This window comes from Episyrphus balteatus, chromosome 3, assembly GCF_945859705.1.
Source record: "Episyrphus balteatus chromosome 3, idEpiBalt1.1, whole genome shotgun sequence".
Classification (NCBI taxonomy): Eukaryota; Metazoa; Arthropoda; class Insecta; order Diptera; family Syrphidae; genus Episyrphus; species Episyrphus balteatus.
The window spans coordinates 51,357,596-51,373,476 of record NC_079136.1 but is presented as its reverse complement, the minus strand read 5'-3'; the positions used below and the strand labels follow the sequence as shown (position 1 = coordinate 51,373,476).

At 31.8% G+C, this 15,881-nt stretch overlaps 1 protein-coding gene across 1 annotated transcript; it reads left to right on the top strand.

Annotated features, from left to right (window-relative positions):
* The first annotated feature begins 12,732 nt into the window (after positions 1 to 12,732).
* Positions 12,733 to 13,585, top strand: LOC129914673 (60S ribosome subunit biogenesis protein NIP7 homolog). Its single transcript, XM_055994004.1, has 2 exons — positions 12,733 to 12,918; positions 12,991 to 13,585. Exons 1-2 carry the CDS (start codon positions 12,863 to 12,865, stop codon positions 13,475 to 13,477), a joined length of 543 nt encoding a protein of 180 aa, XP_055849979.1. The 5' UTR covers positions 12,733 to 12,862; the 3' UTR covers positions 13,478 to 13,585.
* Positions 13,586 to 15,881: the final 2,296 nt, after the last annotated feature.

The following is a 15,881-nucleotide window of genomic DNA, read 5'->3' as shown; positions in this document are numbered from 1 at the left end:
AAGCTCACACACTCGAAGGTTTATTTATTGTTTGTTCGAAGATACTTTTTTTCGCAAGCCTAAAATTGTGGATAGTTTTGATATAGAGAGAGCAGAGCATGAAGCTGACCTGTATTTTGTTTCTTTTTTTTTAGATCACACACAAAAGCTATATAAAGCGAAGTTTGAAAGTCGCGATTTAAATGGATATCAATGAATAAAAGAGCTCTAAGGAAAATTGAAGAGAGCTTGTAAACTTTGCCTTTTTTTTTATTCATATCAATACATTGAAAAAGGTTACTGCCGGCCGGTATTAAATGTACTCTTAAAATGCTTTGGGCACTGCTGGATTAAGCTTTAAGATAGCCACAATGCCGTTGTTCGATTAGAGGATTTTGGGTGGTTTAAGCCAATGTTGTTTGTTTACTGCCATTTGAAAAAAAAAACCTCTATTTTTGTTTTTGTTTGCTCTGTTTTGTTGAAATCAAATTGTAATATCTTTCGGTCTAGCTTCAGTTTTGGAAACTTTTTTGAAAACGGCAATAATAGGAAAAGTGGGTCCCGGAAATCCATCTGTCTGTCTGTCAGTCTGTCAATCTGTCTGTCTGTATAAGGAGCTACAGCCTAATCGGATGGACCGATTGATGTCAAACTTGGTATGTAGCGTTATTTGGCGACTTTCCAGAGGGGTTTTTGGAATTAATTTTTTTGGAACAATACTTTTTTTGGAACGGTACTTGTCATATACCGATTTTAGTAAAATTGAAATATCTCAAAAAAGGCTCCAACGATTTTGTTAAAAAAATTCAAGTAGTAGTTTTAAGCTAAGGTCTATCTCCAAATGAAAAAATTTTTGTTTGAAAATCATTATTAACGGTACCTGCCATAGAACCGTTTTTTTTCAAACCCAATTATCTCCGAAACTGCTTATTCGATTTCAACGAAACTTTTTGTGAAGAAGCATTTATATAATTTAACCCCTTACCGCATGATTTTTTTTCGTGAAAAAAGTATATGTGGTAGATTTTGTTAAATAAAAAGACACGTGTTTCAGGAATTTTCAATATTTTTAGTAAAAGTCGGAAAATTTTGGTTTTTCCGGTTTGGATCATATTTGGCACATTGAGCAGAAAACGAACAAAAACAAATTTAAATTAAATTAATTATACGTAAAAACTACGCGCTGGAACTGTATGAGTCTCAATAAAATAGATTAAAAGGCCTTTTAATCTATTTTAAATTAAATTTATAACATTCCGCACGAAAACGTAAAAAAAACGGGTGTAGATAATAAGAAAAAAAATGAATTTGTTCCCTTGTTGCACGATGGCTCATATATGGACCAACAGGAGGGGAACATTTCTGCACGGTGGCTCATATATGATCCAATCACTTAATGCCACTTTCAAATGTCTAAAACTTGATAAATGTAAAAAAATATATATTAGCAATAATTATCACATTATATCCTTTATTGGCATATTTTTTTAAAAGTTCTTACTCATTGTTTTATATTTTTTATTCAATTTTCAATTTTTTAAATATGCTCCGTCCTGCCTATCACCAGTTTGGCCACTTTACCGGATAACTATGCTCGCCCAAATCATTACAGATGGCGTTTTATAATGTTATTTAGAGGCCTTATATTACTTAATTCGAAAAGTTCAAACAAAACTAGAATTTTTTTTTAAATTTTAAAGTATTAAGGCTTTTTATGGTTTGGCTCATATATGAGCCACTGTGCGGTAAGGGGTTAAATATGAACCAAGAATTAAATTTCCAAAAAAATAAGTTTTGGATTTTTAAAAAAAATTTGAAAATTTTTTTTGAAAAATCAAATTTTCGAAAATGGGACATTGAATTTTTTTGAAATTTTGTTGTAAGATGTTGATTAGTAATTTCTACAAAATGGCATACCAATTTTATTTTAAAACTTTTTTTCCAAAAAATTATTTATAAAAAATTAGTATTTTAAAAAACGGCTCTAACGATTTTGAACATTTTTTTTTCTAAAAATGCATCTTAATATATCAATCAAAACTGCATACTTACTTTGGAGGGCAATTTGATTTCAGATTTTATTTTATTTTTTTTTTCAAAAACGAATTTTGTTTTTTTTTCCAAATTTCTATATAAAAAGTCTTAAAAATTTAAGCAACTTTAACTCTAAGAGCAAGTTCGTGCGACCCAGTCGTGCATTTTATTTTTGCTGTTTTGCTCTCAAATAGAATAAATTAATTGAGTATAAAAGCAAAACCCTTTTGTCTAAATTTTTGAATTTGAACAACCCAAAACAAGTTTCAGGTATCATATTGAATAAGACATCATCAGGTAAAACTTTTCAAAATACTTTGATTTATAAAAGTAAACCACTTTTCTGAAATGTTTTTTCAACATTTTGTTGGTTTCAAATTAAATATGAAATAAATACAATTGCATAAAGAAATGCAGAGAGAGCCTTTTTAGCCATTTTTTCAAAGTAAAGATATAAATAAACTCAAAAGATAAAAAATTTATAAACACAACATTTAAATTCTCACTGAAAACTTTTTAGCTCTTTATTATGATAGTATAATGATAAAATTTGATATGAGTAACGAGAAACTTAATGCAATGTGGGCTCTTTTATAAATTAGGCACAACTTTAACTAGGACTATACGGTCATGTGGTCAACAAAGTCAGTCAAGCCGTTGACTCCCTGACGTGTTACTTAAAAAAAAAAAAAATGGATTTTTACCTCAGTTTTTCTTTTGAGAGTGAACACGGGGTTGGGGTCAAAATTCTGCCGGGGTCAAAATTCTTTTGTCAAAATTCTGCTTTCAAAATTCTGCTTTCAAAATTCTGATTTTCAAAATTCTGTTTTTCAAAATTCTGTTTTTCAAAATTCTGCTTTTCATAATTCTGTTTTTCAAAATTCTGCAAAAAATTAAAAAAGGGTTTGGAAAATGTTAAAAAGCGAGCGCTTTTTAACATTTTCCAAACCCTTTTTTAATTTTGTTGCAGAATTCTGTAAAATCATCTTCTTGAAAAATGATCTGCTTATTTGATTACTTACCCTAGTAATTTGTCATTCTTTGAATGCATATAAATTTTTGTTTTATAAATGAATAAATTTGAAAATATTAAGAAAAGGTTTTTAATACTAAAAACTTCCGAAAATAATTCAAAATTTTTTAATTTATCAAATAAAGATGAATATTCAAAAATTTGAATAAGAAAAGGAATATTTTGTATCAAACAACATCGGTTCCAATAATTTATAGAATTTATTTAAAGAAAATCAATCCATGCATTTTAAAAAATATTTGCGACACTTAAACAAAAAAATTTAGGAAAGTACCAATTTTCAATTACATTAATGAGGTGTATTTTTCTTTAGTCAACGCATATGCTATAAAAAAAAAAAAACAGAATTGGCAGATTTTTTTTGGTTAAGTATAATAATGGCAGAATTTTGAAAAGCAGAATTTTAAAAAGCAGAATTTTAAAAAGCAGAATTTTGAAAAGCAGAATAGAAAAAAAAAACAGAATTTTGAAAAACAGAATTTTCGTTAAAAAAGCAGAATTTTGAAAAGCAGAATTTTGAAGCCAGAATTTTGACCCGATCCCTGAACACGTTGACCAATTCATACCATTCATGAAGTTTCACTCAACCAAAATAAAATCTATTATTATTGACTTTAAAGTGACGAATTGAAAAAGATTTTAAATGAAAACCGGAAAATGAATTGCGAGTAAGAAGATACAGATTCAAGTCATAGTTTTGGGGGCAGATACTCTCATTTTTACTGGATATAATGTAACTATGTACGTAAAGGCAAAACGGGAGTAATAAAGCATCACAACCATGTGATTGTTTGTTATTGTTTACATTTGAATAAAATTGAGCCACGATCATTTTATTTGTCTCAAATGAATGATTGTTATAACTAGTTAAGGGCTAAAGGCCAATTAAATAAGGCGCCGCCCCGCCCGTGCCCGCTTCCGACAGCAGCGCCAGCGTGTGTTTTAGCTTGAATCAGAATTACTTTAATTCTCGTCTCAAAGTTGTATTATTTTATTTTTCTAAAAATAAATACATATGTAGATACCTACTTTAATAGATTTGTTTTTGATTGAGTAATCATTTATTGTACTGTTTGTTGTCTATTTTGATTGGATAATAATTATTTGTATCCAATAATACATATCGCGACCTTAGGACAAGAAGGTTCTATCTGCACTCTTATCACTTTAGAGAAAACGAAGATGTAATATTTCATCGTGTCTTCTTCTTCTTCCTTTTTCTCGGCGCTGTTATGATCTCGATGTCGAGGGGATCATAACTATCCCACGTAACTGCTTCACACTAGTGATCCGCCTGTGGGGTTCGCCGGGTTGACCTCAGAAATCGGCGGCAAGCCTCCCGGTTTTGTATTGTTCCATTTCTAAGGCCAAGTGAATGCTGGTGGTTTTGCATTTGCTTGTACCAGGAGTTTTTAGGCCTACCTTTCTTTCTATTTCGTGTTGGAACGTTGTATGATATTGCTTTTTTGACGGGGTGCTCAGGATCTCTCCTTTGAACATGGCAATACCAACTGAGTCGGTCGTGTTCAATTTTTTGGGAGATGGTGTTTTTAACATGAAGGCTTCCTCGGATCTTCGTACTTCTAATTCTATCAAGCTTTGTTACTCCTGCTGTCATACGAAGCATCTTCATCTCAGCTGCCGTTAACTTACTCTCATACTTTTTGTACATTGTCCAACATTGTGAACCGTATGTGAGTGCTGGACGCACAACTGCGGTGTAGAGTCTTCCTTTCAGCTTAGGGGGCATTTTTCGATCACAGAAGATGGCAGAATTTTCCCGCCACTTCATCCACCCTACGCTTACGCGATGATTGATATCGTCATCACAAGTACCTTCTTTATTTATCATAGACCCCAGATATTTAAACTTTTCACACTTGGGAAGCACTACACCATTCAAATAAATGTCAGGAATAGGCCTGTGTGGATCAGAAAATGGGCAGCATAGGTATTCTGTCTTTCTCGCGCTTATGCGGTATCCATTACCTTCTAGAACATCCACCCATACATCAAGTGCTCGTTGCAGGGATATCGGGTCTTCACTTATGATGGCTCCATCGTCAGCAAAGAATAACTGATGCACTTTTGGGTCCGTCACTTTGCCTTCAAGCAGGTAATCAAGAACGGTAATAAAGAGCAGAGGACTCAAGACGCTTCCCTGGTGTACACCTACTGTGATTTCGAATTCTTCGGTGACTCCAGCTGCACATCTTACTTTAGTAACTGCTCCATCATACATGTCCATAATTATCCGCACATAGGTTTCCGGAACTCCTTGTTGTCTGAGGGCCACCCATATCAGATCTCGTGGTTGTCGATCGAATGCTTTTTCAAAATCAACCAATACCACATGCAAATCCTCCAAGGAATCTCGATGTTTTTCCATAATGATTCTTATACTCTGGATTGCATCTGTGGTTGATTTACCCGCAACAAACCCGCACTGGTCATCAGATAGCCTTATTATTTTTCGCAGTCGGCTACCCAAGACTCGCTCAACGATCTTCATGGTGTGTGACATCAGCTTAATCGAACGGTAATTATCACAGCTTCGAGTATCACCCTTTCCTTTGTATATTGGAAGAAGGTAACTTTCCCTCCATTGATTAGGCATTCGATCACCTCGTATAAGCTTGGAAACAAGAACCATGAGCCATCTAGACCCGATGTCTCCCATCTTTTTCCAAAACTCTGAGGGTATTTCGTCTGGCCCAACAGCTTTTCCCTTTTTGGAGTATTTTACAGCCTCACTAACTTCTTCGACTGTGACATCGGATACTTCGCTTAAGTTAGGTGAAGCTATTGGAAAGTGTAGCCTTGGAAATTGTTCATTTAGAAGTTCGTCACAGTACTGTCGCCACCTGTGGAGGATTTCGTCATTTTCCACAAGTAGTTGGCCTTGAGCATTGTTAATAAACTTCGGCGAACAGATCTCCTGAGCATTTCTTCTTCTTTGAGCGGCTATTTTGAAAATGGTTGCGCCCTTATTCACGTTTTGTCGTAGCTCTTGAATAGCACCAGCAGTCGGGGTAGAAATTTCATCTAGCTCCCGATATAGGTCTTCCGTATTCTTGGCTTGAATTTGGGCACATATCTTCTTCGCTTCTTTCTTGCAGTTTCTGTATTCCACTTCGAGGCGTGACTTTTGCTCTGTATTATTATAGGGGCACTTCGACCAAGCTTTGAAAGCCATTTTCTTTTTACTTACAACTGCTTTAGCTTCATCATTAATATTTCATCGTGTATAACTTTTAAACCAAAACTTGATTCTAAACATGTTCTTCAATTTTTACATTATATTGTTTCATGGATTTTGTTGCATTAATGCAATAAAAACTATAAAGAATAGTTAATCAATAATTTATAATTAAAAAAATCGATAGAACTTTGTTGCTCAACGATAAGGTAAATAAACGTAGGACAAGAAGGTTCTAATTACCAGATAGAACTTTGCGCCACGGTAAGGAATTTAGTTTTTCAGATAGAACTTTGTTTGTTTAGGGAATTAACCAAACAATACTTTTCCAAAGGTTTTTGGTATGCTGAACTCGAATCAGAATTCAGAAACATTCTATCAGCTCCCGTTTTTTTAATATTACCGTTAGAAAATGCAAAAGCAACTGTTTCTGAATCTATGCTGCAATATGAGGGAATTTTTTTCAACACTTTTTGTGAAGGTTTGTATAAGAATTGCTTTTCTACTTTAAAAATCTGTTTAAATCTTTGCGATGTTTTTTTTATAATCCGAGATATTTTAATTTGAAGTTACTGCAGTTTGAAATAACGTTATTGATAAAATAAGCCAAAACTCACGTACTTAAACTTAAGATATCTTGGAAAATAAAATTGATATCGGAAATATTTAAACTGATTTTCAAATAAAAAAAATAATAGTTCTTAGAAACCGTTAAAAATTATGCTGACAAAAGGTACATTACATCATAGCATAACCTTAAAAACAGCCAAAACACGTTTTTTTTTGCAAATTCTAACGGCAATATTTCAAGAACTAAGACCGAGAGAATATATCTGACTCGAGTTGGGCACACCAAAAATTATTGGAAAAGTATTAGTTTGGTTTATTCATAATAAAAATAGTCAAACTTTGTTGACCAGAGCTATCAGCTAAAAAACGTTTTTTTCCTTTTTCTAATGGCAATGGCAAAAACTAGAGCTGAATAATAGAATATTTCTGACCCCGGATTCGAGTTCAACACACCAAAAATCCTTGGAAAAGCATTGTATAGTTTATTCATCCAAAACCTTGTGTGCAGTGTTATAAAAGAAAAAACAGACAGGATGAAGTTTCATGTACATAAGTAAAAATTAAATAAGTTCACAGCATTTTTTAACAATTTAAATTGAATTCACAGCACTAATTTCATATTACATATTTAGTAATGTAGGTATTGCACTGGGTATTGTAATACCAGTAATTCCAAGGAGTACTATTTTCTAATGATGATATGTTTAAATATTCATTTACAACAATAAGGTTCTATTTACGACGTAAAATTCAACTAGGTTCTATCTACGAAATATTTTTTGTTTTTTAAGGCAAAAGGTTCTATCTGGCAATTAGAACTTTGTGAACTTAAATTCATATTTAGTGTTCGTAGATAGAACCTTGTTGGCTTCAATTTTATGAGTTATTTCATAAACGGAAAGAGATAGCCAAATTTGGATGCCGGCTATGCAATATATAACTCAATTTTGGAAAAAATGTCAGTTAGAACCTTGTTGTCCTAAGGTCGCGATATGTATTTAAAACAATTTCAAAAATTTGAAAGAAGAAATAAATGTTATTGGATTATTTAAACTAGAATTTGCTATTTGTTCCGTAGCGCGACAGATTTCATCATTGTTTTTAAAAGAGGTTATGTATGTATGTATGTTTTCTGCTAAGAACTTACATACATAGTTGTATTAGTCCACATTGCACTATTATTTCAAAGTCATCTCATTAAATTGTGTCAATAAAAAATGTTCCACATACGCCACCGTGAACTTTTATATTTCAACTTGAAAATTGATTCTAAATTTTGTTTAACTGGCAAATTATGTAATAAATACATAAAATAAAACATTGGTTGTTGAATGTAATCTTTTAAAAGACATCATTTGGAAATCATTTAATTTTCTCTATTTCTCGATTAGTGTTACTTGAAGTTTTTGAACTGCATTCACAGCTCATTTGTCTTTTTTCAATTTGTTTCAATCTCTTTTGTAGCTTTGATTAAAATAATTTTGCACCAAAAAGTATAATTTTTTTAGAGAGATTTAATTTAATTCATCACTATGTGTCACTACTTCAGATTCATAAAAGGGTCAGCCAAAGTCATCTTTTTTATTTGTCAATTTTATATCATCTAATATTTGTCTCAATTTAACATAAAACGCTAGCTTATTATCACTCCACTCTCACATGTCTAACATAGTATCATTACTTAGATTACAAAAAATGATTCATAAGCATCCAATTTATTAAAACCCCAAAAATGTTGGTTTATACTAGTTTCAAATATTATTTTTATTTCAAAAATAAAACCTATTTGCATTTGAAGAATCATTCTTATCAAGCTGTTACATGTGCAATTTCTAATTACATACATTTTTTATTGCGATGCGTAACTACCATAATTAAATTATACAATTAAACTAGGACACAATACATAACAATAGCCAAGATTTAATTGTATAGGTACATACGTATAACTGTTTCAACCACTTCAGAGATAGGAAGCATCTTAAAGCTTTATTAATTTTATTTAAATTTAAAGGCGGAATTTATAAATTTTGATCTTAGACCTTAATGTCTGTCAGTTGCTTGTTTTATTATTAAGTTGAGTAATATAATATTGGTTTAAAATTTGTTTATGCAATAAAAGAAAAATGATTTTCCATTGATAAGAAACGACATGTATTATTTAATTTAACACACGTGTGATTATCTGTGCACTTAAGTTTTATTGAACCTATTAAACGAGTTCAGATATTTGAGATCTCCAGACAAATTTTTCAATAACTTTGACATAAGACGTAGATAGTAGATACTTATTAAAAATAGTAGGTAGAAAATTTGTATATTCAGTGTTGAAGCAATTTTGAAGCATATTTTTTGAAATTTGTAATGATATCAGATCAGTTGGTTCATTCGGCGAGATTTTTTAATTTTTTCTATTTTGAGCAAAAACAAAACAAATTTAATTTCGTTCAAGATTTCGTTATAGTGAGGCGGCTAAGCATTAAAAAACAGCTCAATCGTGCACTTTGTGATAAAAGTATGAAATTTACATAATTGGTTGTACTCAATATAAGAGTACATTTTGGTATTAGTTTTAAATACCTACAAAAAAAATGTTTCATTATCTATACTATGATATGCAACAAAGCGAGTGCAACACAGAAAAACTCTTATATCTACCCTTCCGGATTGAATACAAGGTGGCCCAATATCTCAAAATAACTCTTATATTGAGTACTACCAACGATGTTAACTTCACGCTTTTATCACAAAGTGCACGATTTTGTTGCTTAGCCGCCCCACTATATTAACGAAATTTTGTATGGAAGATTTCGTTTCGCTTTAGCTGCGTACTAGGCTTAAACGACTCAAATCAATTTCAATAATTTTTCTTAGAATATTTCCGTTGTCTTAAAATAGTTAAAAACAACGTTTGAAAAATAGTTTTTATATTTTTTTTTTTTTTTTGAAAACAAGTACCTACAACACTTTTTAAAATTTTTTTTGTTTTACGATGAAAAAGCTTTTCATAATTTAAATTTAATAATGATAAATTTATCAATTCAGTTTATTAAAGAACTGGATTAGGATAGTCCATGGCTTCTTCTTTTAGAAATTTAGATCTTGTTTTTTTTTTTATTAAAAAAAAAAGAATTTTTGATTTTTTTTAATGTTATTATTTTAAGCCCTGATTTTTAAATCGTCAGTTCCCTACTAACAATTTTGCTTTTATAATGCTTTACAAAAGCAACAATTGCATCTGTAAAGCTTTATAGAACCAAAATTGTTTGTCGGGTTACACTATGAGAATAATAAATGTCAATATAAAAAAAAACTTTTATTTTTAGGAATAAGCTAAGCTCTATCTGAGGTTCATCTGACTATTGAAAGATTGGCTCTAAATGACATTTAATTTCTTTCATTCAAACATACTTAATAATTACCAGAGCTGTTTTATACAGTCACCGCCACAGACAAAAACCACGTAACTCTAGGTACGTTTTTATGACACTATTATTTAAAAAAAAAAATCATAGACACCTGCCTGACTCCTTGCTGCTCCAGTCCTCAATCACATCTACATAATTTCTCTGTTTGATGCAATAAACAGTCTCGCAGAGCCGGCTATTTATCGCCAAACAGGCTCCTTGAACTTTTACTCGCTCCTTAAAATTTTGATTTTCGATTTTTTCGGATTTTGGCTCTTTTAAGTTTGAACTTGGCGATTTCAGGCTCCTAAAATCAAAGCATTTTACAGCAAAAATTCACCAAAAATGTGAACAGACAACCAATTTGCATACATTTTTCATTTGATTTTCAATTAAAATTTAATTTTACGCCCGTAGATGAGCATGAAAACCAGGGGTCGAATCACAGCACACGATTACGATTATACGTTAACGTTTTGACTACTGCTCTCTCTATTGAATCAGTAGAAATAAATAGGGACACATAGCATACGTTAACGAACGTATGCCGTAGTTCGACCCCAGAATAAATCAACAAAATGAAAAAAAAAAAACATAATTATAATTTAAGTCTGATAAACAAAAGCTTGGTATTTGAAAATAAAAAAAAAAATTAAAATCTCATTTCACAAAATTTATTTGAGTTTTTTTTTCATTTTTGAAAACGGCAATTTTTGGCTCCAAGATTTTTCATAATCGGCTCCTTGCCTCGAAATATTCTGGCAACCCTGGCAACAAGAACTCGAATGTACTAAATGTCACAGTACACATAAAAATGTAATAGGTCCGTTCCACACTCAGTTTGCAGCTGCCGAATTTAGTAATATTTGGTTATTTTTGGTCAGAATCTGTTCCCAATTTCAAAAATTGTGTAGAAGAGAGCGCTCACGAGAGAGAAAAAAATTTCCCCACCCTGGCAAATTTAGCCCAAAGAATTTCTTCCGGCAGAAATATGAGTTCTGTCAAATTTAAAGTTGACGTATGTCAAACAAATAAATAAAGAAGAAAACAAATCAAATTGCAGTGATTTTTTTAAATTGAATCGCGTTTACGTGTTTTTTGCATTAAAAAAGTGTTAATGTTTATCGAATTAAGCATAAAATATGAAATCGTATTGTATAATGGTGTTCAACTTGTTCCAGACTTTTTGGCAGTCTTTCGTAGTTTTATTTCCTACTGAAAGAATTCTCTCCCAACTCTCATTAATTTGACAGACTTACTAATTTAGTGCACAAAAAGTCTGGAACAGGCCTAATATCTTCCGAACTGACATTGGTCGCCAGATTGTAAAAACATGACAATTTGGCGACCAATGTCAGCTACTGTAATTCTTATGGCGTTTTTAATTGGGCACGTTCAAACAGTTAACATAAAGCTATCGGATAGCTTTTTGTTGTTGTAAACAGTGTTAAAAACTAGCAAAGAAACGAACCATTTTCTGTCAAAAAATAATCTGAAGGTATCCGAGAATTTTTGGTATACCTCAGGTATTCGAGTGATCAGCTGATAAATATTTGGCTATTTTTTATTTTGATTTCTATTCGCGCCATAATTCAGCTTGAAAATAAAATAAATTTGCAAGAATTAAAGTTAAATCGATTGTGCAAGTACTATGCAACTATAAAAAAACAGGAATTTGCTTAAAAGAAACATTTTCCTCTTTTCAATATTTTCATTTTTTTATGCTGCTTTGGCAAGCTATCTGGATAGCTTTTCGTTCAAATAGATATTCCAGATACGGGTATCCCAGATAGCCTATCCGATAGCTGTTTGAACGTGCCCATTGGCAACCCGGAATTGTTCTTCGATTCGGAATCCCAATTGAACAGTTTTTTTTTTTATTCCGAAGAATCTGAAGTTTGGTGTGAATGTATTGTTTGAGTTTAACATGTTTCACATATATGTGTATTCGCGCCAAATTTCATTTGTATTTGTGCTGCAAACATTTTGTACTGCTGACATTTAAATCTATAAATGTGTGAGTGATTCTGCTTCTGATTCTGTTTTTAAAACCAGAAGAAAAATTCTCTTTTTTTCAGAATCAGAACTGTCAGTTTTGCCCAATTGACCGCATTCAGATTGCTTTTTTTTGCTTCCAGATTGCCAATTAAAAACGCCATTAATTGCACTGTGCTAAATGTAACTCAATTTCTTTCAAATTACGAAATCTTTTTTTTGATTACAATAAGCTATCAGTTACGCCTGCTTTAATTCGCGGCTCAGACATGCAAGTTGAGAAAATTACGAACAAAATAGAAAAAATTATACTAAAATGAAGGGACTTTGAAATTTTAATTTTGTTCACCTTTTAATTTCCAATATTTAAATTTTAACGGATATAACACTGCGCCATCTATCAGACGATAGTAAAACGAAATCATAGAAAATGTGTTTGTCCTAAGTGTACTTCGTCGCAAATCGCACGTGTTGCCTCTGTCATTTTGACAGTTCTTTCATTTGTGTTTTTTTTTTTTTTTATTTTTCAAAAACGAGGCAGAGGCGCAAAGAAACACCAACATTTATTAATTTTTTTGTTTAATTTAACAAAAAATAGACAAATTACTATATTTTAAATAAAAAAAACATATACCAAATAACATAATGAAGCGATTAAGTGATGAAAGAGCTAAAATTCTCTTCGAAAAACTTTCCAAATAGTGAGTTGAATTTTTCATAATCCACATTATTTTCCACAAACAAATTTAATTACCTTTTTTTTTAATTTTCAGCGTCGGCAACAATGTTAAACAACTAATTGACCGTCCAGATGGAACATACTGCTTCCGTGAACATCGAGATCGTGTTTATTATGTCTCCGAGCGAATTCTCAAGCTCTCCGAATGCATGGGCCAAGAGCGCTTAATTTGCGTTGGAACATGCTTTGGCAAATTCTCAAAAACCAACAAACTTAAGTTCCACATCACTGCTTTATATTATTTGGCTCCTTATGCTCAATACAAAGTTTGGGTTAAGCCTTCCTTCGAACAACAGTTTCTCTATGGAAATCACATTCCAAAGAACGGATTGGGTCGTATTACAGAAAACACTGGCCAATATCAAGGAGTTGTTGTTTATTCAATGAACGACTTGCCACTTGGATTCGGTGTGACTGCGAGATCAACGACGGAATGTAAAACGGCTGATCCACTTGTGAATGTTTGCTTCCATCAATCGGATATTGGAGAGTATATTCGATCAGAAGATACACTCTTCTGAAAAGTGGTCATTAGTTCTATAATAAGGTTGAGTAGGATTAAGATTGTGCAGTCAAATGAAAATATTAAACAGACAATTATTAAATTTTTAATATCAATGAATAAATAAGCTGTTTTTCTTGGTTTTATTTTGCTAAAGGAGAATGGGAGGTTTTGTCCCATCAATCGGTAAAATACGTAGTGACCTATATGTACGGTGTCCCCTATTTCAACAGCTTGTCTCTGGTTTTTATTTAAGAAACCCGGGACGTATAAGTGTGCCGTATTTTGTAATTTCGCTGGCTGAGAATTATAGGGTTGTATGTCAACTCACCTTAGTTTTGAGAAAATCGATCTCAAAGTATTTTAAGGCTGGTTTTTGGATAAAATAGTTAATAGTTACAAGTATTGATGCAATCTTATAAAGGACCCTAAAAAAATCATAAAACCATAAAAAAAAACATTAATTTCACCACAAAAAAGGATTCAATGAGCATTTTTTAAAAATGACATAGAACCTTTTTATGAAAAAATTTGAAAAAGGTTCTATGTTCAACATAGAACCTTATAGTTATAAAGAGCTTACATGTAATAAATGCATTTTATATGAAAAAAGTGACTTCATCGTGAAATAGTCTTTGATTTAATTTTATTTTATTCAAGTTTTGCACAAAACAGTCAAAATCTATTTTAAATAACAGAACAAAATACCACAAATCACGTTGTTGCATTTATAGAAAACAACAATTCCTACTTTTGTTGAATTAGGTACACAGAAAAAAGACATGCTAAAAACATTTAGAATTTGTATTAAATCAATCGGATTTTTGCATGCTTTTTTGCCAGAAAGACAGTCGTCTTAAAGCAATCATCTACGGTACAAAATTTATGCCAAAAAAAAATTTAAAGTTTGTTTAATCCTTTTATTTTAATAAGTAGGTACATAAAATTAATGAAAAATCATTTCAATCTTAGCAGGTATCTACACTTAAATTTTCTTAAGAAGAAGAAGAAAATTTTTATTAAAATGAAGTTCACTTTAATTTTAAAAATGTTTAAACAAATTTTACTTATTTTTATTAGAAATCTTATTAATTTAAGAGGATTGGATTTTAGAGGAGTATCATCTTGATTCTAAGTTGCTTATTTGTCTCCATCTCCATGTATAACGTAAGTAAATTAGCTTCAAGTAAAAAAAAGTTTTATTGGATGAAACTATTAATAGAAATAAACTAATATAATTGTAAAGATGAATAACGAAGAGTTCACTACGATTAAAAGTAAAATCTTGACCTTTGAAAAAAAAAATACTCAATTTTCCAAATACCACTAAAAATTAGTTAATTTTTTTTTTTTTTGGGTACTAAGGTGACTTCTTTTATTTAAAGTTAATTAATTTAAGTGTTTCTTTAACTTTTGGTTTATTAATACGAACTATGAAATAGAATACCTATGCTGCCCATTTTCTGATCCACACAGGCCTATTCCTGACATTTATTTGAATGGTGTAGTGCTTCCCAAGTGTGAAAAGTTTAAATATCTGGGGTCTATGATAAATAACGAAGGTACTTGTGATGACGATATCAATCATCGCGTAAGCGTAGGGTGGATGAAGTGGCGGGAAAATTCTGCCATCTTCTTTGATCGAAAAATGCCCCCTAAGCTGAAAGGAAGACTCTACACCGCAGTTGTGCGTCCAGCACTCACATACGGTTCACAATGTTGGACAATGTACAAAAAGTATGAGAGTAAGTTAACGGCAGCTGAGATGAAGATGCTTCGTATGACAGAAGGAGTAACAAAGCTTGATAGAATTAGAAGTACGAAGATCCGAGGAAGCCTTCATGTTAAAAACACCATCTCCCAAAAAATTGAACACGACCGACTCAGTTGGTATTGCCATGTTCAAAGGAGAGATCCTGAGAACCCCGTCAAAAAAGCAATATCATACAACGTTCCAACACGAAATAGAAAGAAAGGTAGGCCTAAAAACTCCTGGTACAAGCAAATGCAAAACCACCAGCATTCAGTTGGCCTTAGAAATGGAACAATACAAAACCGGGAGGCTTGCCGCCGATTTCTGAGGTCAACCCGGCGAACCCCACAGGCGGATCACTAGTGTTAAGCAGTTACGTGGGATAGTTATGATCCCCTCGACATCGAGATCATAACAGCGCCGAGAAAAAGGAAGAAGAAGAATACGAACTATGAAATTCCCAACCTCGATTATGAAAAAAAAGTTTTCAAAAAATCACTTCCAATTCTTGGCACACAAAAAACATTATTTTAATTTAAATATGATGTAAGAATATCTAGGTTATGAATTATTGCAAAAGTTAAGGTTGGATAGTACAAATTTTTTGGTTTAAAGAGTACAGATGTAACTTAAATCAATGTATTTTTTTGTTTGAAAAAATCAGTAAAAA